We start from the raw sequence: 22,196 nt of genomic DNA, 5'->3' as shown, positions 1-22,196 counted from the left end.
TCAGCCGCTCTGATTGGAAGAAGGGGGCGGAGTCTGAGGGAGAGCTTGAGACAGAGGATGGGATGCAAATCACCTTAACGTCGTCAGGGGCGGAAAATCCTGGAATCATTTTGCTGGAGACGTTCGCTGTGTTTACAGGGATTCGTGCTCCGGGAAAATGCCTGAACCATTGCATCTAGTGGAACTTGCCCGGAGTCCACGGTGATGACACAGGCTCGCTCTAGCGCTCGCATCCCTGTACCGTCACTGTCATCGGCGCGCTGCTCGCTGTGGCATGTTCTCGGACTAGTGCGGTAGTTGGTTGTGAGAATGACGCACCTGTTCTCTCCCGCCGCCGCCAATAAGGGACGGGCAGCGCTCCTACTCCGTCCTTCCATTGGCCGAGCAGGGTCGGGAGGATTAGCGGCCGATGGAAAATCACTAGTGAAGTGACGGAAACAAAGGGCTGGCGCGTGACGGACCTCCGTCTGGAATGTTCTCTCCGCCTTCACCCCTGCAAGGCACAGTGCACACCGAGCGGTTCAGCTCTAGTTTGCCTCAAGGTTTTTGTTTTGCAAATGAATAACATATGGCAGCTCTGGTGACATCGCCTGTCCACTGACTTTCCCTTTTCTCCTCCCCTTCCTAAGAACCATAGCTTTTTATATTTTCCGTTCACATTATTTTTTATTTTTTTTTACAGTAAAAGTATTTTTAACGTCACCATTTAATTAACAATTTTATGTATTGGAACGCTGGAAACAAAATCTTTGTGGGGTTAGCGCACTTGCCGTATTAATGAGATGTATTAATGCCGGATCCGGTACCATGTACCATACTGCCTGCCGGGTCCGCACAGCGCTAGTGTGAAAGTGCGATTACGACCATACCAAGTGCATGTAGTTTCTATTATGTTCTAACCCCTTCTGGACTAGGTACAGCGCAGCTGACGGGGAGTTGGGACTAGCTTGCCCGATCGGGCACGGCTCTGTCGCTATAAGACCTCATGCACACAACTGTATGTTCAGTCCACATCAAAGCGGTAGTTTTTGTGTAACGGATGTGGATCCATTAATTTCAGAGGGGCCTCAAAAGATGCGGCAGCAGACCTTGCAAAGTGTACAGTCTTGCGGACAAGAATAGGACATGTTCTATTTTTTGTGTGGACAGAAAATTCCGGTCCCGTTGAAAATTAATGGGTCCGCACCTGTTCCTAAAAATTGCGGAACGGATGCGGACCCATTTTGCGGACGTGTGAATGGACCCTTATAGGCAACTTTCAGTGTAAGGCCTCATGCACACGGCCGGCAGTCCCCAAAGTATGGGCAAAGTCAGTGCGGCGGCTGGGACAGATCGAGACCCATTCAACTTGAATGGGTCTGTGATCCGTCCGCACCGCAAAAAAATAGAGTGGAGTTCTGTGCCTCCGTTTCGCATCGCAGCTCCAGATTGCGGACCCAGCCGTGTGCATGATTCCTAATTCTGATAGTTCCTATGCAGTACTGTATAGGGATCAGACCCCAAAAGTTTAAGTTCCATATTGAGACAAAAATAAAATTTTATAAACAAAGGGACAGATTTATCATTAGCTCAAGTCAGAATAATGGAGTGAAAAAGTCGCAAATTTTTGCGCAATCGCTTAAACTGCGCAAAAATTTGCGACTTTTTTCTGCTCTGCACTATGCTCGCCAGTTTTCTGAAAGTGGGCGTGTTTTCTTATGTAAATTGATCTCTACACATATTTACTATTGCGACTATTTAACCACTTCAACCCCGCTAGCTAAAACCCCCTTCATGACCAGGCCACTTTTTACACTTCGGCACTACACTCCTTTCACCGTTTATCGCTCGGTCATGCAACTTACCATACAAATGAATTTTACCTCCTTTTCTTCTCACTAATAGAGCTTTCATTTGGTGGTATTTCATTGCTGCTGACATTTTTACTTTTTTTGTTATTAATCGAAATGTAACGATTTTTTTGCAAAAAAATGACATTTTTCACTTTCAGCTGTAAAATTTAGCAAAAAAACGACATCCATATATACATTTTTCACCAAATTTATTGTTCTACATGTCTTTGATAAAAAAAAAATGTTTGGGCAAAAAAAAAAAAATGGTTTGGGTAAAAGTTATAGCGTTTACAAACTATGGTACAAAAATGTGAATTTCCGCTTTTTGAAGCAGCTCTGACTTTCTGAGCACCTGTCATGTTTCCTGAGGTTCTACAATGCCCAGACATTAGAAAAACCCCACAAATGACCCCATTTCGGAAAGTAGACACCCTAAGGTATTCGCTGATGGGCATAGTGAGTTCATAGAACTTTTTATTTTTTGTCACAAGTTAGCGGAAAATGATGATTTTTATACAAAGTCTCATATTCCACTAACTTGCGACAAAAAAGAAAAAATTCTAGGAACTCGCCATGCCCCTCACGGAATACCTTGGGGTGTCTTCTTTCCAAAATGGGGTCACTTGTGGGGTAGTTATACTGCCCTGGCAATTTAGGGGCCCAAATGTGTGAGAAGTACCTTGCAATCAAAATGTGTAAAAAATGGCCTTCGAAATCCGAAAGGTGTATGGAATATGTGCCCCTTTGCCCACCTTGGCTGCAAAAAAGTGTCACACATCTGGTATCGCCATACTCAGGAGAAGTTGGGGAATGTGTTTTGGGGTGTCATTTTACATATACCCATGCTGGGTGAGAGAAATATCTTGGCAAAAGACAACTTTTCCAATTTTTTTATACAAAGTTGGCATTTGACCAAGATATTTTTCTCACCCAGCATGGGTATATGTAAAATGACACCCCAAAACACATTGCCCAACTTCTCCTGAGTACGGCGATACCAGATGTGTGACACTTTTTTGCAGCCTAGATGCGCAAAGGTGCCCAAATTCCTTTTAGGAGGGCATTTTTAGACATTTGGATCCCAGACTTCTTCTCACACTTTCGGGCCCCTAAAAAGCCAGGGCAGTTTAAATACCCCACATGTGACCCCACTTTGGAAAGAAGACACCCCAAGGTATTCAATGAGGGGCCTGGCGAGTTCCTAGAAATATTTATTTTTTTGCATAAGTTAGCGGAAATTGATTTTTTTTTTGTTTTTTTTCTCACAAAGTCTCACTTTCCGCTAACTTAGGACAAAAATTTCAATCTTTCATGGACTCAATATGCCCCTCACGGAATACCTTGGGGTGTCTTCTTTCCGAAATGGGGTCACATGTGGGGTGTTTATACTGCCCTGTCTTTTTAGGGGCCCTAAAGCGTGAGAAGAAGTCTGGAATATAAATGTCTAAAAATGCATTTGGATTCCGTGAGGGGTATGGTGAGTTCATGTGAGATTTTATTTTTTGACACAAGTTAGTGGAATACGAGACTTTGTAAGAAAAAACAAACAAAAAAATATATATATTTCCGCTAACTTGGGCCAAAAAAATGTCTGAATGGAGCCTTACAGGGGGGTGATCAATGACAGGGGGGTGATCACCCATATAGACTCCCTGATCACCCCCCTGTCATTGATCACCCCCCTGGTAAGGCTCCATTCAGACGTCCGTATGATTTTTACGGATCCATGGATGCATGGATCGGATCCGCAAAACACATGCGGACGTCTGAATGGAGCCTTACAGGGGGGTGATCAATGACAGGGGGTGATCAGGGAGTGTATACGGGTGATCACCCCCCTGTCATTGATCACCCCCCTGTAAGGCTCCATTCAGACGTCCGTATGATTTTTAGGGATCCATGGATACTTGGATCGGATCCGCAAAACACATGCGGACGTCTGAATGGAGCCTTACAGGGGGGTGATCAATGACAGGGGGTGATCAGGGTGATCACCCCCCTGTCATTGATCACCCCCCCTGTAAGGCTCCATTCAGACGTCCGTATGATTTTTAGGGATACATGGATCGGATCCGCAAAACACATGCGGACGTCTGAATGGAGCCTTACAGGGGGGTGATCAATGACAGGGGGTGATCAGGAAGTGTATATGGGTGATCACCCGCCTGTCATTGCTCACCCCCCTGTAAGGCTCCATTCAGACGTCCGCATGTGTTTTGCGGATCCGATCCATGGATCCGTAAAAATCATACGGACGTCTGAACGGAGCCTGACAGGGGGGTGATCAGGGGTTCATAAGGGGTTAATAAGTGACGGGGGGGGTGTAGAGTAGTGTGGTGTTTGGTGCGACTTTACTGACCTACCTGTGTCCTCTGGTGGTCGATCCTAACAAAAGGGACCACCAGAGGACCAGGTAGCAGGTATATTAGACGCTGTTATCAAAACAGCGTCTAATATACCTGTTAGGGGTTAAAAAAATCAGATCTCCAGCCTGCCAGCGAGCGATCGCCGCTGGCAGGCTGGAGATCCACTCGCTTACCTTCCGTTCCTGTGAGCGCGCGCGCTTGTGTGCGCGCGTTCACAGGAAATCCCGGCCCTCGCGAGATGACGCATATATGCGTGACTCTGCGCAGGGCTGCCGCCTCCGGACCGCACATCTGCTTTAGGCGGTCCGGAGGCGGTTAAAGAGGACCTTTCAACAGGAAAAAGTATATAAACTGACTATACCGACGTGTAGAGCGGCGCCCAGGGATCCCCCTGCACCTACTGTTATCCCCGGGCGCCGCTCCGTTCTCCGGTTATAGCCTCCAGTATGTTCCTAGTTAGGCTCCACCCAGGGGAACCTGCCGCGGTCTCTTTCTCCCATGCTGTAGCGCTGGCCAATCGCAGCGCTCAGCTCATAGCCAGGCTATGTGGATCCGAGGTTTGCAGACCGCAAAACACACAATGGTCGTGTGCATGAGGCACTTTTTTTTTTTTTTTTTTTTTTACGGCATTCACTTTAGGGGGTAGATTATGTGATATTTTTATAGAGCAGGTTGTTAAAGACGCGGCGATACCGAATATGTTTATTTTTTTATTAAATTTCTGTTCTACACACTTTTTTGGGCGATTGTCTCATGTAAGGTCTCATTTTTTGCAGGATGAGGTGACTGTTTGATCGGTACTCATTTTGGGTACGTATCATTTTATTTTTATTTTTTTATCATTTATTTTTTTACCATTGTTTGGGGAACTGAGGTGGGCAAAATTGCAATTCCATCATAGTTTTCTTTTTTCTTTTTTTTATGGTGTTCACCGTGCGGTATAAGTAACATGATCTTTTTATAGATCAGGTCGTACGGGCTTGGCGATACCAAACGTGTTTAGTGTATTTTTTTTTTTTTTTTTCATTTTTAACCATTTATAAATGTGTGGAGATAGGAAAAAAAAGTTGAATTTGTTTTAACTTTTTTTCCTTTTTTTTTGTAAGCACCTTTTGGACCCAGACCTACTTGGTTCCTGAAGATACAGTGGGTCTTTTGGCTCTACAATGCACTGCAGTGCATTGTCACTTTAAGGGCTCATGCACACGAACATGCCATTTTTTGTTGCGGGTCTGAAAAAAATGGATGCCGTCCTTGTGCCTTCCACAATATGCGGAACAGAACAGGAGGCCCATTATAGAGATGCCTATTCTTGTACGCAAAACAGACAAGAATAGGACATGTATCAAAATGTTTGCAGGGTCACGCAACGGATACGGACAGCACATAGAGTGCTGTCCGCATCATTTGCGGACCCATTCAAATGAATGGTTCCGTATACAGAATCAAAATACGGTCCGTATACGGAACGCAAAAAACTTTCGTGTGAACGAGCCCTAAGCCTGATCAGGTCCCTGCCTTTAGCAGGAACTTCTTAGGCTTAAATACCATGACAAGCCGGGATGCCTGAGAAGGCGTCCGGTTGCCATAGTAACCATCGGAATGCTGCCACAGCATCGCAGCGGCCTGATGGGAAAGGGAGGTGGCTCTCTCCCTCTGTTAACCCCTTCCATACATGATTTTGGTCTATGCCTCTGCACCGCAAAAAATAGAACGTCACTTTTTGTGGGTGTAAAGGATCTCCTGACACCCTGACTGTGCACCTCCGTTGATGGATGCTCCCAGTGCCTCCCGAGGACTCCAAGCACTTCGCTTGACACCGATACCATCACAGGAACCAGGAACAGCTCTTACAAGAGCTAGAAGTAATAGCCAGGGGAGTATACACGTATAGCAATCCCCACACACATGAGACGAGGCTCTATGTTGAATGTAAAACAGCAACTCTTTATTGAACACACAGTTCAAAGAATGGGGGCACATCCAACAATAAAAAAGGAAGAGTGCCGGCTCACGGTATGCAATACATAATGAAACAGAAAAAAGAAAAAGAATACTGAAACAGGCACAACACAAAAGAATTAAAATCGTTGTATACAACAAATCAAGGCCATGTGAACCATGTATCAGCACCATCCTGACTCACCACAAATACATAGACAAACCCCCACATCCATAAGCATATGACATTATAAAGTGCATGTAATCCATCAACAATGAATAAGGCTCAAATACTTATCAGAAAAATGGCATGATGGGGGGCAAGCGTGGTGGTCAGCAAAAAAGCTCAACGCGTATCGCCAGACATTTTTGGGGGATTTGTTCACACCGTGAAAATTGGAATCAACGTATTTTTCCTTTAAAATGATTCATTTACTCGGATTAAACGTTTGATCTGTCATCTACGTTCTATTACAAATAAAATATTGACATTTGCCATCTCCACATCATTGCATTCAGTTTTTAGTCACAATTTGTTTAGTGTCCCAACTTTTTTGGAATCCGGTTCGTACAATTACCAAGCATAAGGGGCTAACGTAACCTCTTAAGGATACATGACGTACCGGTACATCATGTATGGTTCCGATTACCGGCGGGCGGTGATCGGAACCCGGTGCCTGCTCAGATCATTGAGCAGGCACCTAGGGTAAATGCGCCCCCCCCCCCCATCACCTTTCAGGATCGCCTCTGACTGGTCTGTGGGCGATCCGGTGGCAGATTCAAAAGAGGCAGGCGCTCCTCTCCTCTTCCTTTTGTGTTCCGGAGGAGAGAGGAGCTGCCTGCACGTGTCGTCCGTCGGTGCCAGCATCACCCCATCTGTGCCCCAGCACCCCCATCTATCCAGCAGGTTCTTAGGGAAAGTTTGGGTTAGGCAGGGAAAAAAAAGGGAAAGTTAGTTTTAGCTTTGATTGCATCACCCTAAGTTAGGGTGGCTGGGGTCCACAGCACAGCTGTTTCTACTCTAGGGGTGTATCAGGGGGGCTTCAAATGGGACATGGTGTAAATAAACCAGTCCAGCAAAATCTGCCTTCCAAAAACCAAACGGCGCACCTTTCACTCTACGCCCCGCTGTGTGGCCGTACAGTAGTTTACGGCCACATATTGGGTGTTTCTGTAAACGGCAGAGTCAGGGCAATAAAGATACAGTCTTGTTTGGCTGTTAACCCTTTCTTTGTTAGTGGAAAAAATAGGCTAAAATGGAAAATTAGGCAAAAAAATGAAATTCTCAAATTTCATACCCATTTGCCAATAACTCTTGTGCAACACCTATAGGGTTAACAACGTATGTAAAATTAGTTTTGAATACCTTGAGGGGTGTCGTTTCTTAGATGGGGTCATTTTTGGGTGGTTTCTATTATGTAAGCCTCGCAAAATTGACTTCAGACCTGAACTGGTCCCTAAAAATTGAGTTTTTGTAAATTTCAGAAAAATTTCAAGATTTGCTTCTAAACTTCTAAGCCTTGTAACATCCCCAAAAAATAAAATATCATTCCCAAAATAATTCAAACATGAAGTAGACATATGGGGAATATAAAGTCATCACCATTTTTGGGGGTATTACTATGTATTACAGAAGTAGAGAAACTGAAACTTTGAAATTTGCTAATTTTTCCAAATTTTTTGAAAATTAGGTATTTTTTTGTGCAAAAATGTTTTTGACATCATTTTACCAGTGTCATGAAGTACAATATGTGACGAAAAAACAATCTCAGAATGGCCTGGATAAGTCAAAGCGTTTCAAAGTTATCAGCACTTAAAGTGACACTGGTCAGATTTGCAAAAAATGGCCTGGTCCTTAAGGTGAAATAAGGCTGTGTCCCTATGGGGTTAATCACTCACAGACAGAAACCACACATTTTTCCCAAAACACCTCAAAACCCCACATATCCCCATAATGTATACATCCATCGATAGCTCTGATGTGGGTGAACAACATATCCAAAAATCACCCAGATCCGAGCAGGGATTCCCGAATTCCATGGAAGTCACATTTGGCCGGCCGCAAGCATGGCTTTCCTGCCCAAAACAGTTCCACAGATTTAAGCTGTGCGGCCGGTCTGTCTTCTCCTTCAAAGTTAGTATGGGCCATAATCCTGAGGCAAGAGGCTGGCAAACAGGCCCCTCTCAAACTCAGTGGCGAGGTTGTGTAACGCACCTAGTTGATCAGTTAGGATCTCAACTGCGAAAGCAATGGACATCCACTATTATCCCACCACCCTTGTGTTTGGCTGTGGGATTCGCGGTTACTCAGTATGTACCCCAGGCGTCCCTCTCAGTCTTAGGCGGAGAGTTTGGAGTAACAAAATCATTTACCGCTATCCATCTAATTAGTTTTACTGATGGTAAGGAGGGACTCTCAGAATTACAGGAGTCACGAATTAGTATAAGCTTGTGCAACGTTCAGAGTTAGCATCTAGTATGCAATAGCTTCAGAGTTAGTATATAGCATGTCCTCAGTTTAGTATATAGTATGCCATAGGTTCAAGGTTAGTATATAGCATGTCCTCAGTTTAGTATATACTATGCAGTAGGTTCAGAGTTTGTATAGCATGTCCATAGTTTGGTATATACTATGCAGTAGGTTCAGAGTTAGTATAGCATGTCCACAGTTTAGTATACACTATGCAGTAGGTTCACTCTGAGTTCCAGGACATTAATCAGAGCAGGTAACAGGCATATACTTGCGGTTAGTTGGTCCTGGCTAGAAAGCCAGTGGCAAGAAGGTAGACAGTCCTTCACGATGTAGTTAGGCATCCAGGTTTGGATATGTGGACAGAGTCTTCAGATACCATGGAGCTAGCAGGGTGCGCACTCCATTAGTGGAACACCCTGCTTAGCACCTGTCTTCAATTTAAGGGCTGAATGGTAAGTGGGCGGAGTCACAGAAGGCCCGGCGGCCACTGCGTTCCACGCTGGAGCGCAAGCCAGCGTAACAACACAGGCGGTCGCTGCGTTCCACGCTGGAATGCAAGCCAGCGTATCATCGCAGACGGCCGGTGCGTTCCACGCTGGAGCGCAAACCAGCGTATCGTCACAGGGAGCCGCTGCGGTCCAGGCTGTATTGTTACAGGTTGGTTTCGCCACACATCTCCCCCTCCCAGGGAAAACTAACCAGATACCTGACCTCACGCTGGTCGGTACCTGAATTAGTCTGGCAGTCCACCCACAACCAAATACTGGACCTGTTGAATTTGGTAGCCTGTCTCTGTCCAGTGAGTCCACCAAGGTTATGTTGGTAACTGGTACTGTCACGGCTGAGGATGGGGGAAACCCTAAAAAAAAAAAAAAAAAAAAAAAAAAGATACTGGTCGCTGCTAGGCCAGGACAGGGAGCAGGTCACCTCCTAATACGTCCCTAATTCTGACCCTGACTCCTAACCGTAGGAGCTAACCCTGATGGTAGGAGGACTCATACTCCGTAACCTAGGGTCCCTACTAGCCCTCAGGGTAGCCCTGGACTAGGAGCAGGGTAAGACGACCTGTTCCTCCTAGAGACGGATGAACAGGAGTCTCACTGGCCAATCTGCAAGGAAAGGGGAACATATACAGCATATGGCAATGGCAGGTAAGTGAAACAAGTACCACACCTACCTGCCACAGACGCACAGCCTGGAACCCATTTACAAGTGCTGCTGACCACAACAACACAAACCGACACAGCACACACCATACATCACACAGGAAACCATAGCTGCAATAAACAGAAAGACCATAAAACATCTAACATCAGACATAAAGTGTATGACCACAAGGGTGGCCCTCACTGGCAGATGGTATAAGACCAGGAGGTTGACTCCAGCTAACAAATAAGGCTAGAGTACCCCTCAGCTTCAGTTCTCAACTGAGGCTAAATAGCCCAAGTAGCCACACACAGACACACCCAGTGTTCACACACTAAGAAGGGAGTTAACCCTTCCTACACCAGGCAAGGGAAGACAGCCACTTAAAGGGGAAGTGTACAAACAACTACCACACTGCAGCTGTTACCGCTGGCAACGATATGCGTGGCAACCATGTCCTGGGAAACAGCCAGAAGGCCAAGACTCTGCCACCACATGTACACAACACCACATGTTGCCACGAGCAACCCGCAAGTGAGGAAAAGTGTCACAATGCAGACCATAAGCCGTGAAAGGTACTCCCGGTCTCTGTGTTGCTCCCTGGCTTGGAGTGGAGGTTGCTTTGTGGGCAGGGATCAGTGGTACTCTGCCCTGGTGCCAGCGCTACCACGGAAGAAGCCTGGTTGTGTCACCACCACTTCTGTGAGAAGGTCTGTTAGATGTTCTTCTCTACCTGCATGAAGTTCTTTGTTTTGGTTTCACTTTGTCATCTCCTTTCCTTCTCCCAGCTGTCACCTATTTCCACTAATTGTCTCCCTTTATATTCCCTCCCATACTTCCTCACTTTGTGGTTTATACTTCTTCTTGGCTTGTGTTCACTGCTGGATGCTGATTCCTCAGATAAGTCTGTTCCCTTTATTTGTGTTTCCTTGCTGGCTTGATTCTAGGTGACCCTGATTCCGTCCGTATTAAGTGCAGGGAGCCGGTGGTCGTGTCCCCTCACTATTATAGTGTTTTCAGGTGTCACATAGTATGAGGTACGTGGACATGCAATCATCTACCATAAAGACATTTGCATGGGCATAGCAGTCAGGGAGAGCTCTAGGGGTTTTATAGGGCTCACCCATATGCTCCTTAGTTTGGGATAAAGCCAGTCGGATGTTTATTTATAAGTTCCAGCTTTTTGCAACACCATCCGTGACAGGTTGGAGCCTGGTTGTTGGAGGGGGAGACCGACTGTCCCTCTTTTGGCTAACCAGCCCTGTTGCTGGGGGACAGGACCGACTGTCCCTACCCCCTGTGCTGTAAGTGCAGAGACCACGGTCCCATCTGCACTGTTGTGGGGCTTACTGTCTCCCCCTGGTGCGTTAAGTTGCCGTTGGGGAATGGAGACTGGGCTCCCAATTCCCAACAAATCCTTCTGTTGCTGTTGGATGGAGACTGGGCTCGCAATTCCCAACAACTCAATCTGCTGCTGCTGGGGGACAGGACCGACTGTCTCTGCCACCTGTTACTTAGCCTGCCACTAGGGAATGGAGACTGGGCTCTCAATTCCCAATAAATCACATGGCCGCTGGGGAATGGAGACTGGGCTCCCAATTCCCAATAAATCACACGGCCGCTGGGGAATGGAGACTGGGCTCCCAATTCCCTGTAAATCACTCAGCTGCTGGGGAATGGAGTCTGGGACCCCCAATTCTCTGCAATTCACACTGCCAATAGGGAGAGGGGGTAACAAGCTCCTCTCCCATACATACTTCCAGCCTCTAGGGAGGGGTACCGACTGTCTCCGCTCCCAATACAGTGTCCTGTTGCTGGGGAAAGGAGACTGGGCTCCCTATTTCCTGTAGGACACTCTGCCGCTGGGGGACAGGACCAACTGTCTCTGCCCCCTGTAACTCAGCCTGCCACTGAGGAATGGAGACTGGGCTCCCAATTCCCAATAACTCCCATTGCCACTGGGGGACAGAGCCGATTGTCTCTGCCTCCTGTAACTCAGCCTGCCGCTGGGGAATGGAGACTGGGCTCCCAATTCCCTGCAGGACTGGTGGAGAGACCTCGGTCCCATCTCCAACGGCCACCTGGGGTTCTTCCCAGTAAACATCCACAATATCTTCCCAGCTAAAGAGGTCTGGCTCTGGGTCTGTCACTCTGCTCTCTGCTAAGCCTTCTCACTGGAGTGGAACAGCTGCTGGTAGCCCTGTTCCAGCTCCAGTGAGAAGGCTTAGCAGATTCACCAGGTCCTGCTCAATCTCAGGAGTGTTGTCCCAGTCATACCTGCTCTCCCTCCATTCCAAGAGATCACGGAACTGGGCTTGTGTTGGGCTCCCAAACTCCAGCTCTGAAAAAGTCTCCCATAACAAGCCAGGACCATCAAACTCCTCTCCCTCTGGCTTGTCATGCTTAGCTGTCCTGGGTAGTTACTGTGCCCCATACCACCAGAGCGCCTGGTAGGCATCTTCCAGCCACAGCTCCTGCCATGCTAGGAGTTCCCATTCCTTTACCCATTCCTCCCGGGGCTGCTCTCCCAGGAAGGGCATCCGCAGGGCTACTTGCTTCTGCAACTGCTGGTCTTCAGTGGGGAGTCTCTCTTCCCGCAGATACTCCACAATACCCAGTGCCTGGTACCAGATGCCTTTGCGGACTGCATCTTGGTCATCCATGACACCCTCATCGTACTCCACTGCTGTTTCCATTCTGGTACTGTCAGGGTCGCTGTACTAGGACATGCGTTGCCCTCAAATTGTAAAATCCATGGAATAGTGTCTCCTGTAGCTGTCCTTCTGGCTTTAGGAACGATCCTGCCGCTTGCCACCAATGCAAAGGATCTCCTGTCACCCCGACTGCGTACCTCCGTTGATGGATGTTTCCAGTGCCTCCCGAGGACTCCAAGCACTCCGCTCGACACCGATACCACCACAGGAACGAGGAACAGCTCTTACAAGAGCTAGAAGTAATAGCCAGGGAAGTATAGCAATCCCCACACACATGAGACGAGGCTCTATGTTGAATGTAAAACAGCAACTCTTTATTGAACACACAGCATTGACTTATATACACATGCCATACTGATGACATGACATAGCAGCCAATCCTGTACAGTTTAAACACAAAACTATCCCTATTCAACAAACACACTCGCTTTGTCTGAGACACAATTAACTAACACACTGGCATTGTCTGAGATGCAATTAACTAACACATTGGCATTGTCTGAGATGCAATAAACAAACACACTGGCATTGTCTTTGACGCAATCAACAAAACCACACATTTTTCCCAAAACACAGAAAACACCTCAAAACCCCACAAATCCCCATAATGTATACATCCATGGATAGCTCTGATCTGGGTGAACAACATATCCAAAAATCACCCAGATCCGAGCAGGGGTTCCCGAATTCCATGGAAGTCACATTTGGCCGGTCTGTCTTCTCCTTCAAAGTTAGTATGGGCCATAATTCCTGAGGCAAGACAGGCCCCTCCAAAACCCAGTGGCGAGCCTTTACAGTGGGTTTCCGCTGTAAGGGGTACCTGAGGTGTCTTCAAATGCAACATGGCCCCAAAAACCAACCTAACAAAATATTCCCTCCAAAAACCATATGGTGCCCCTTCACGTCTGAGCCCTGCACTTTACAACCACATATAGGGTATTTCTGTAAACTGCAGAAGTTGAGTTTTATTTTACTGTTACCCCTTACTGTGTTACAGGAAAATAGAAGATCTGCAAAAAAGAGACATTTTGCTTTAATTCCTTGGAAAATCTAAAGGATTAACAAAGGGGGTCATTTATCCAACTGGTGTAAAGTATAACTGGCTTAGTTGTCCATAGCAACCAATCAGATTCCTCCTTTCATTTTTCAAAGGAGCTGTCCAAAATAATGGAAGGAATCTGATTGGTTGTTATGGACAACTAAGCCAGTTCTACTTTACACCAGTTTGATAAATTAGGGTTGTCACGATACCAAAATTTTGATTCAATTTCTTCACCATAAAAAAGTATAGTGATACTCGATACTAGTGTTGAGCGGCATGTCCCATATTCGAATTCGCGAAATTTCGCGAATATTCGAAAGAATATTCGTAAAATATTCGCGAATATTCGAATTCGTTATTATTTCGCATATGCGATATTCGAATTTTCGCATCGCATAATACATATTATGCGATACATTTTAACTCTAAGGCTAGGTCTACACGACGACATTTGTCGCGCGACATTTTGTTGCACTAATGTCGCGCGACAATTTTTATAATGGCAGTCTATGGTGTCGCACTGCAACATGCGACATGTTGCGACTGCGACGCGACAGTCGCAGAAAATCCATTTGAGATGGATTTTTCTGCGACTGTCGCGTCGCAGTCGCAACATGTCGCATGTTGCAGTGCGACACCATAGACTGCCATTATAACAATTGTCGCGCGACATTAGTGCAACAAAATGTCGTGCGACAAATGTCGTGCCCTATCTGTCGCGCAACTTTTTGTCGCGCAACAAATGTCGTCGTGTAGACCTAGCCTAACCCGACAAGCATCACTTCACTGTGTTGTCAAAATATACCATCGGATCTAAGTTTTCCGTACGTTAGTGAAAACTCAGTTCCGATGGTATATTTTAACTAACTAGGGTTAATAGCATTTTTCAAAAATTCGCCTATTAGCTGGCTGTTAGATAATTCGCCTATTCGCTATATTCGTTTATTCGCTACATAACCACCTAAAATATGAAGTGTGATGAGATTGTTCGCGCGCACGTGCGCGCGCATTATAGGCGTGGTTTATCGCGAGTACGTCAGGGTCAATCAATAGCATTTTTCAAATATTCGCCCAACCGCTGCCTGTTAGATAATTTGCCTATTCGATATATTCGCCTATTCTCTCTATTCGTTTATTCGCTACATACACCACCTAAGTCAGTGTGTTGAGATTGTGCGCGCGCACCTGCGCGCGCATCATAGGCGTGGTTTATCGCGAGTACGTCAACTCCATTTTAAAAGTGAATCTTCAACTCCTCACAAGAGAAAATGGTGGGCACAAGATTCCATGACGAAGAGGATGAACTGCTGCTAACCGTAAGTACAACACTTCATGTCATAACATTTTGAATGCATGTTCGCACCATATCTGTATAGTATAGTAATTATTAAGCAATAGTATGTTTACATATTCGCGCATGCGCAGTTATGCGCATATATACGCGCACTAAATATAACTTTATTTTTAATCATGTCTGATTAGATAATCATCATTATTGTAATAAGTATTGTTTTGACATCACAGCACTTTGTAAGAAGTATGTATGTATGTATGGACAGCAAAGAAATATCATGCACATTGCATATACATTTTCCTGCCACACACTGCATACCACACACAAACACATAGTGCCAGATTTATGATCATCCCTTTTTACGGTAGCAGTTTATCCGTCAGTAAGCAGCTTTACAAAGTTTGCACGTCCTTACGAAAAAGTCGCATGTTCTATTAAAAACTCTCATAAGGCCTCTTTCACACTTGCGTTGTCTGGATCCGGCGTGTACTCCACTTGCCGCAATTACACGCCGGATCCGGAAAAACGCAAGTGTACTGAAAGCATTTGAAGACGGATCCGTCTTCAAAATGCTTTCAGTGTTACTATGGCAGCCCGGACGCTATTAAAGTCCTGGTTGCCATAGTAGTAGCGGGGAGCGGGGGAGCTGTATACTTACAGTCCGTACGGCTCCCCGGGCGCTCCAGAATGACGTCAGAGCGCCCCATGCGCCTGGGGCGCCCTGACGTCACTCTGGAGCGCCCCGGGAGCCGTACGGATGGTAAGTATACTGCTCCCCCGCTCCCCGCTACACTTTACCATGGCTGCCAGGACTTTAGCGTCCCGGCAGCCATGGTAACCATTGAGAAAAAGCTAAACGCCGGGTCCGGCAATGCGCCAAAACGACGTTTAGCTTAAGGCCGGATCCGGATCAATGCCTTTCAATGGGCATTCATTCTGGATCCGGCCTTGCAGCAAGTCTTCAGGATTTTTGGCCGGAGCAAAAAGCGCAGCATGCTGCGCTATTTGCTGCGGCCAAAAAACGTTCCGTTCCGGAACGGAAGACATCCTGATGCATCCTGAAGGACGGACTGTCCATTCAGAATGCATTAGGAAAATCCTGATCAGTATTCTTCCGGCATAGAGCCCCGACGGCGGAACTCTATGCCGGAAGAAAAGAACGCAGATGTGAAAGAGCCCTAAGATAAGCATGGTCCTCACTGGAGTGAACTAGCGCATTTTTTTTGCAACTTTTTAAATTGTTCCAATAGTAAATCTGTCTAGAGATTCATCTACATAAGAAAACACGTCCACTTTCATAAAACTGGCGAGCATAGTGCAGAGCAGGAGAAACTCGCAAATTTGTGCGCAGTTTTAGCGTTTGCTCATTTTCTTGCGACTTTTTCACTCCATTATTCTGACTTGAGCTAATGATAAATCTGGCCCCATGTCTTATTGGTCTGGAGAAAAATTACAAATTTCTTCCTGCCATTATTTGCTGGTTCATCTAGCGTTACCCAGGGTGCACCCCATATCGTACCGTCGCTTCACTAGACAGGTACATATCAGCTCAGCTGGCCAATATCACATTGCTCATACCCCACCCACATTTAATCGCAATACAATCCGATCTTATAACGTGAACATTAAATATAATATTTCCACCTTCTAACAAATACTTTTTGCTGTGTTTTGGATGATATCTATTAATAATCCTTGTATTTCCTAAATTTTGTAATACATGTTTGCATCTTTATCCTGCAGCGCATGTTGAAGAAGGGTTATGACCGGACCCGGAAGCAGGCCGAGAAGAGGGCGATTGTCGTGGGGGTCGTCAAGGCCTTACAAAAAAAATTTGGGCGGACCCACGACGAAATTCAAATTGTAAAAAAATGGTCTGACCTGAAAAGGAGGCACCCGGACTGGGTCAAAGAGCACAGTCAGAGAGTCTGCCCTGGTACTTTTTTTTTTTTTTTATCACCCGTTACAAATTATTACTTATTTTTACCTGTTGTGAAACATAGCAAATCATCCCTTTACCTCATATATCTCTATCTCGCTGTGAGTGTATATATATATATATATATATATATTTATTTATCCACACAGTGCGGTAGTGATGTATGATGTAACCGGCTGATTTTGTACTTTGCACACACACACACACACATAATAATAAATATACAGGGAGTGCAGAATTATTAGGCAAGTTGTATTTTTGAGGATTAATTTTATTATTGAACAACAACCATGTTCTCAATGAACCCCAAAAACTCATTAATATCAAAGCTGAATATTTTTGGAAGTAGTTTTTAGTTTGCTTTTAGTTTTAGCTATTTTAGGGGGATATCTGTGTGTGCAGGTGACTATTACTGTGCATAATTATTAGGCAACTTAACAAAAAACAAATATATACCCATTTCAATTATTTATTTTTACCAGTGAAACCAATATAACATCTCAACATTCACAAATATACATTTCTGACATTCAAAAACAAAACAAAAACAAATCAGTGACCAATATAGCCACCTTTCTTTGCAAGGACACTCAAAAGCCTGCCATCCATGGATTCTGTCAGTGTTTTGATCTGTTCACCATCCACATTGCGTGCAGCAGCAACCACAGCCTCCCAGACACTGTTCAGAGAGGTGTACTGTTTTCCCTCCTTGTAAATCTCACATTTGATGATGGACCACAGGTTCTCAATGGGGTTCAGATCAGGTGAACAAGGAGGCCATGTCATTAGATTTTCTTCTTTTATACCCTTTCTTGCCAGCCACGCTGTGGAGTACTTGGACGCGTGTGATGGAGCATTGTCCTGCATGAAAATCATGTTTTTCTTGAAGGATGCAGACTTCTTCCTGTACCACTGCTTGAAGAAGGTGTCTTCCAGAAACTGGCAGTAGGACTGCGAGTTGAGCTTGACTCCATCCTCAACCCGAAAAGGCCCCACAAGCTCATCTTTGATGATACCAGCCCAAACCAGTACTCCACCTCCACCTTGCTGGCGTCTGAGTCGGACTGGAGCTCTCTGCCCTTTACCAATCCAGCCACGGGCCCATCCATCTGGCCCATCAAGACTCACTCTCATTTCATCAGTCCATAAAACCTTAGAAAAATCAGTCTTGAGATATTTCTTGGCCCAGTCTTGACGTTTCAGCTTGTGTGTCTCGTTCAGTGGTGGTCGTCTTTCAGTCTTTCTTACCTTGGCCATGTCTCTGAGTATTGCACACCTTGTGCTTTTGGGCACTCCAGTGATGTTGCAGCTCTGAAATATGGCCAAACTGGTGGCAAGTGGCATCTTGGCAGCTGCACGCTTGACTTTTCTCAGTTCATGGGCAGTTATTTTGCGCCTTGGTTTTTCCACACGCTTCTTGCGACCCTGTTGACTATTTTGAATGAAACGCTTGATTGTTCGATGATCACGCTTCAGAAGCTTTGCAATTTTAAGAGTGCTGCATCCCTCTGCAAGATATCTCACTATTTTTGACTTTTCTGAGCCTGTCAAGTCCTTCTTTTGACCCATTTTGCCAAAGGAAAGGAAGTTGCCTAATAATTATGCACACCTGATATAGGGTGTTGATGTCATTAGACCACACCCCTTCTCATTACAGAGATGCACATCACCTAATATGCTTCATTGGTAGTAGGCTTTCGAGCCTATACAGCTTGGAGTAAGACAACATGCATAAAGAGGATGATGTGGTCAAAATACTCATTTGCCTAATAATTCTGCACGTAGTGTATGTGTGTGTGTGTATATCTAGATAAACAGCAATCATCAATCTGTATTAGGGCTGTTTCACACGAGCAGATGCCGTGCGTGACATCCGCTACGTGAATGACAGCCAAGACCCGATTCACAAGTGCTCAATTTCATAATTTATTTTTCTGAACTGACTTGAGGACCCATTCATCTCTAAGGGGGCCGCACGATGTGCGTCCCGTCTCCAGAAAAGCGGACCCGCACTTCTGGGTCCACATTTCAGTTCTTTTTGCACTAAATATAACTTCGTCTTTTATGATGTCTGATTAGATATTCATCATTGTTGTAATAAGTACCCTAGACAGGTAAATATCAGCTCAGCTGGCCAATATCCGATTGATCAGACCCCACATACAATCGCAATACAATCCGATCTTATAACATGAACATTAAATATAATATTTACACCTTCTAACAAATACTTTTTGCTGTATTTCTGATGATATTTATTAATAATCCTTGTATTATTGTCCTCAATTGAGGCCAAGAATAGTCATATTATATTATTGACATTGACGTGCGGTCTTAAATGCGTCACGCACATTGCCGGTGTCCTTTTTTTTTTTTTTTTTTTGTGTGGGTGGATATGAAAAAGACATTCCGGACGTTTAAATTGAGCCTAAATCCAAATGTTGTGTGATTTCAGGGCTTCCAGCGCCAACGGTCCGCCGCCGTCTAACCACGGCGGATTTGGATGTAGTGGAGGTCTCCACAGAGGAGGATGAGCAGGCGGGCCCCTCCCACAGTCCTCGAGGTGCCACCAACCCACCTGATGTGGGGATTGTTGTGGAGGTGTCTGACGAGCCCGGACCCTGTCAAGGGCCAAAAACGTCTGGCCCAGCTCCTGCTGAGGAGGATACCACCACCCCAGCTCCTGAGGAAGAGGATCAGGCGCTGGTTACCACCCCGCACCAGGAGGGTAAATATGTGCACACATCATTGTAATTATGTATACATCACATATTTAGAAACATTAACCCTCAGTACCCAATGCCCATTTCTACTTTAACGCTAATTAAACATTTTTCTTAAATGTTAAACGGTATCTATGTTTGTGCTAATAACTTTAAAACGAGTTTACTGTTCACGGGCATAGTTCTATCTTATCGTTACACATTGTACTTCATGACAGTGGTAAAACATAGTCAAAATTTTAATGGCATCTTTGTTAACGAAGTAACTAATCTAAAAAAATATTAGAAATAAAATGATATAATCAAAATAAAAATTTCAAATGATACTACAATATAGATTAATAGAGATTAAATAAATGTATAAGTTTACAATCGCCATATGCCTATATCATGTTTATATAATTTATTAACAGAATTATAATTAACAATAACAGTTTGGTTATGCAGTCACTTTTTGAGGCCTACATAGTGTCAGCGACAAATAAATAACCCCATTTCAGAAACCACACACCCTCTATTTAATCCAAATTTATCCTATAAAGTCTGTTAACGATTTAATTGTCCAACGGTAATCTATTAAAATGTTAAAAAAATTAAAATAATTTGAACAAATTATAAATTACGAACTATTTTATTTGAAAACATTGTAGTGTTTAAATCATAAAAAAATCTTAAACGTATTACAAACAATATGTATATTTACAAACAGTTGTGCACAAAACCCTTAACTTTGGTCGCACAGCAGGCTTCAGACTGCAAGGAGCACAATATGGCTTTAGGCTAAAGGATTTAAATTAATGGTAATTGGAAGCTATGTCGCATGTTAAGAGAAGACGCCCTTATGTGACCCTAGAGTTGAAAACAAAAAAAAGTTATTTAATTAGGCAAACTACACCCCTCAATGAATATGCTAAGCAATTAGATCAATCCGCAATTTTACATAATGAGCCAACGATTGTCTTCTAGAAAAAACCGTTCAAATTGACAAAAAAAAATAATAATAAATTTACACACATTTTTTTTATTAAATAAGTGGTTACAGGACTAAATGCACCCCAGTGCAGTTCCACTTTTAGCATATAATTCACCTGAACACCACCACATATGTGAATTTATTTAATTGGCTGTAGAGTTGTAACAGCCAATATCAGCGCTTGCAGGGGAACAAAACACTGGTGTCCCCTGCTTCACCTCTAAGGCAACAGGTGCTGTCGTACAGTCTTTTTTAGCATTTGTCACCTCCACATGACACCTACTTACCCCCCCCCCCCCCCCCTTCAGCTACGTAGCAGCAATGCTTATGTCTTTGAAATACGTCCAATAGGAGAGATCTAGACAGCAGGTGTTTGACAAATACCTGAAAAGGCCTTATTTTATATAATTGGCTAGCTGCTCTGGACTAGTAGATCGGCTATTAGACCACGGTTAATGAGCAATTTTGTCCCCAGGGCAAATATTTTATATTTGGCACAAAAATAGTACGGAGCAATTTTGAAAGTCATGAAACACTGCACCCTACAATTATATAGCAGGTGATGAAGATCATAAAATTAACAATAATAATGGGACAACAAAAACCACAGTAATATCAAACAACAGACATGCACAATAACTCTTTAATCTACATAAACTAACATTATGTAACACAACAAATTTTCTTCAAAACTACTAAAATGTCACTAAATAATCTAATATAGAACTACATTTATTATGGTATACTTTAAAAATGACACTCAAATTCTCTGCACTTAACTACATACTACACAAAATTCAATAAATGACTTATTGTTAATTGATATATTTATCTCTTGTGTTTTCATAACAGTAATCAAGAAAATTTCTGCTAAAATTGCTCTAATGCAAAAGAGGCATGGGAAAATCAGGCAATTAAGAGCCCTCATTCAAAAATCCCAAAGAATGCTGCAGGAATTTGAATGCCAATATGGGGAGGACCTGAAGGAGCTCGCAAGCCTGCAGGAAGAACTGCAAAAGTTCCCTTAATTTTATTCTAATTTTTTTGTTACTAAAAAAGTTTTCTTAAGTTATATTGATTCCATACTTTTTTTTTTCTATAAGGTTATGTTTTTGTATAATTTTAACTGCAGACTTATCAGTAAAGGAGCCTTTAGTCCACGTTGAAAGTCAGCAGGGTTCGGACAGACAACAGCAGTAAGTACATCTAAATAGTGTAGTATAAGGCCTACACATAAATACGTTTTTTCATGACAGCAGCAGCAGGTAGTGTTGTATTATGAGGCATATACATAACAAATCAACTTGATCAAGACAGCAGCAGGTAGAGCTATAGTATTCTGAGGGCTACAAGACACCTTTAAATGTACAGCAGCAGGAGCAGCAGGTATTTATAGTGTTTTATTATAAGGTATATACATAACAAATCAACTTGATCAGGACAGCAGCAGCAGTTATAGCTAATGTTATATTCTGAGGCATACAAGTCAGCTTCATCTGGACAGCAGCCGTTGGTAAAGTTAACATTGTAGGTTGATTTGTAAATTGAAAAATCAACTTTATCAGGACAGCTGATGGTGTTGTATAAGAACTTCACATAGCTACAAAGGACAAACAACTAGCTTGACATAACTCTGTATGATCATGACAGACAGCATCTGCAGCTGGTAGATATTAACGGTCGAGTATAATCTCATCCTAACTCAGCAGGACATGCTGCAGCGGGTAATGTGTATTCTCAAAAGGCTGAATGC

The 22,196-nt window shown here is 44.1% G+C and overlaps 1 protein-coding gene across 1 annotated transcript; it reads left to right on the top strand.

Annotated features, from left to right (window-relative positions):
• Positions 1-16,321: 16,321 nt before the first annotated feature.
• Positions 16,322-21,471, top strand: LOC122944189. Its single transcript, XM_044302414.1, has 3 exons — positions 16,322-16,744; positions 19,203-19,475; positions 21,296-21,471. Exons 1-3 carry the CDS (start codon positions 16,555-16,557, stop codon positions 21,469-21,471), a joined length of 639 nt encoding a protein of 212 aa, XP_044158349.1. The 5' UTR covers positions 16,322-16,554.
• The last annotated feature ends 725 nt before the right edge of the window (positions 21,472-22,196 follow it).

Source organism: Bufo gargarizans, chromosome 7 (genome assembly GCF_014858855.1).
Source record: "Bufo gargarizans isolate SCDJY-AF-19 chromosome 7, ASM1485885v1, whole genome shotgun sequence".
NCBI classification, from domain to species: Eukaryota; Metazoa; Chordata; class Amphibia; order Anura; family Bufonidae; genus Bufo; species Bufo gargarizans.
Note: the sequence above shows the minus strand (reverse complement) of the source record. Positions and strands in the feature narration are given on the sequence as shown.

Coding starts and splice junctions, on each gene's coding strand:
- LOC122944189 (XM_044302414.1), top strand. CDS start 16,555: ATGTTGAAGAAGGGTTATGACCGGACCCGGAAGCAGGCCGAGAAGAGG. Junction 16,745..19,202: donor CAGTCAGAGAGTCTGCCCTG/GTACTTTTTTTT, acceptor GTGTGATTTCAG/GGCTTCCAGCGCCAACGGTC. Junction 19,476..21,295: donor TACCACCCCGCACCAGGAGG/GTAAATATGTGC, acceptor TTTTCATAACAG/TAATCAAGAAAATTTCTGCT.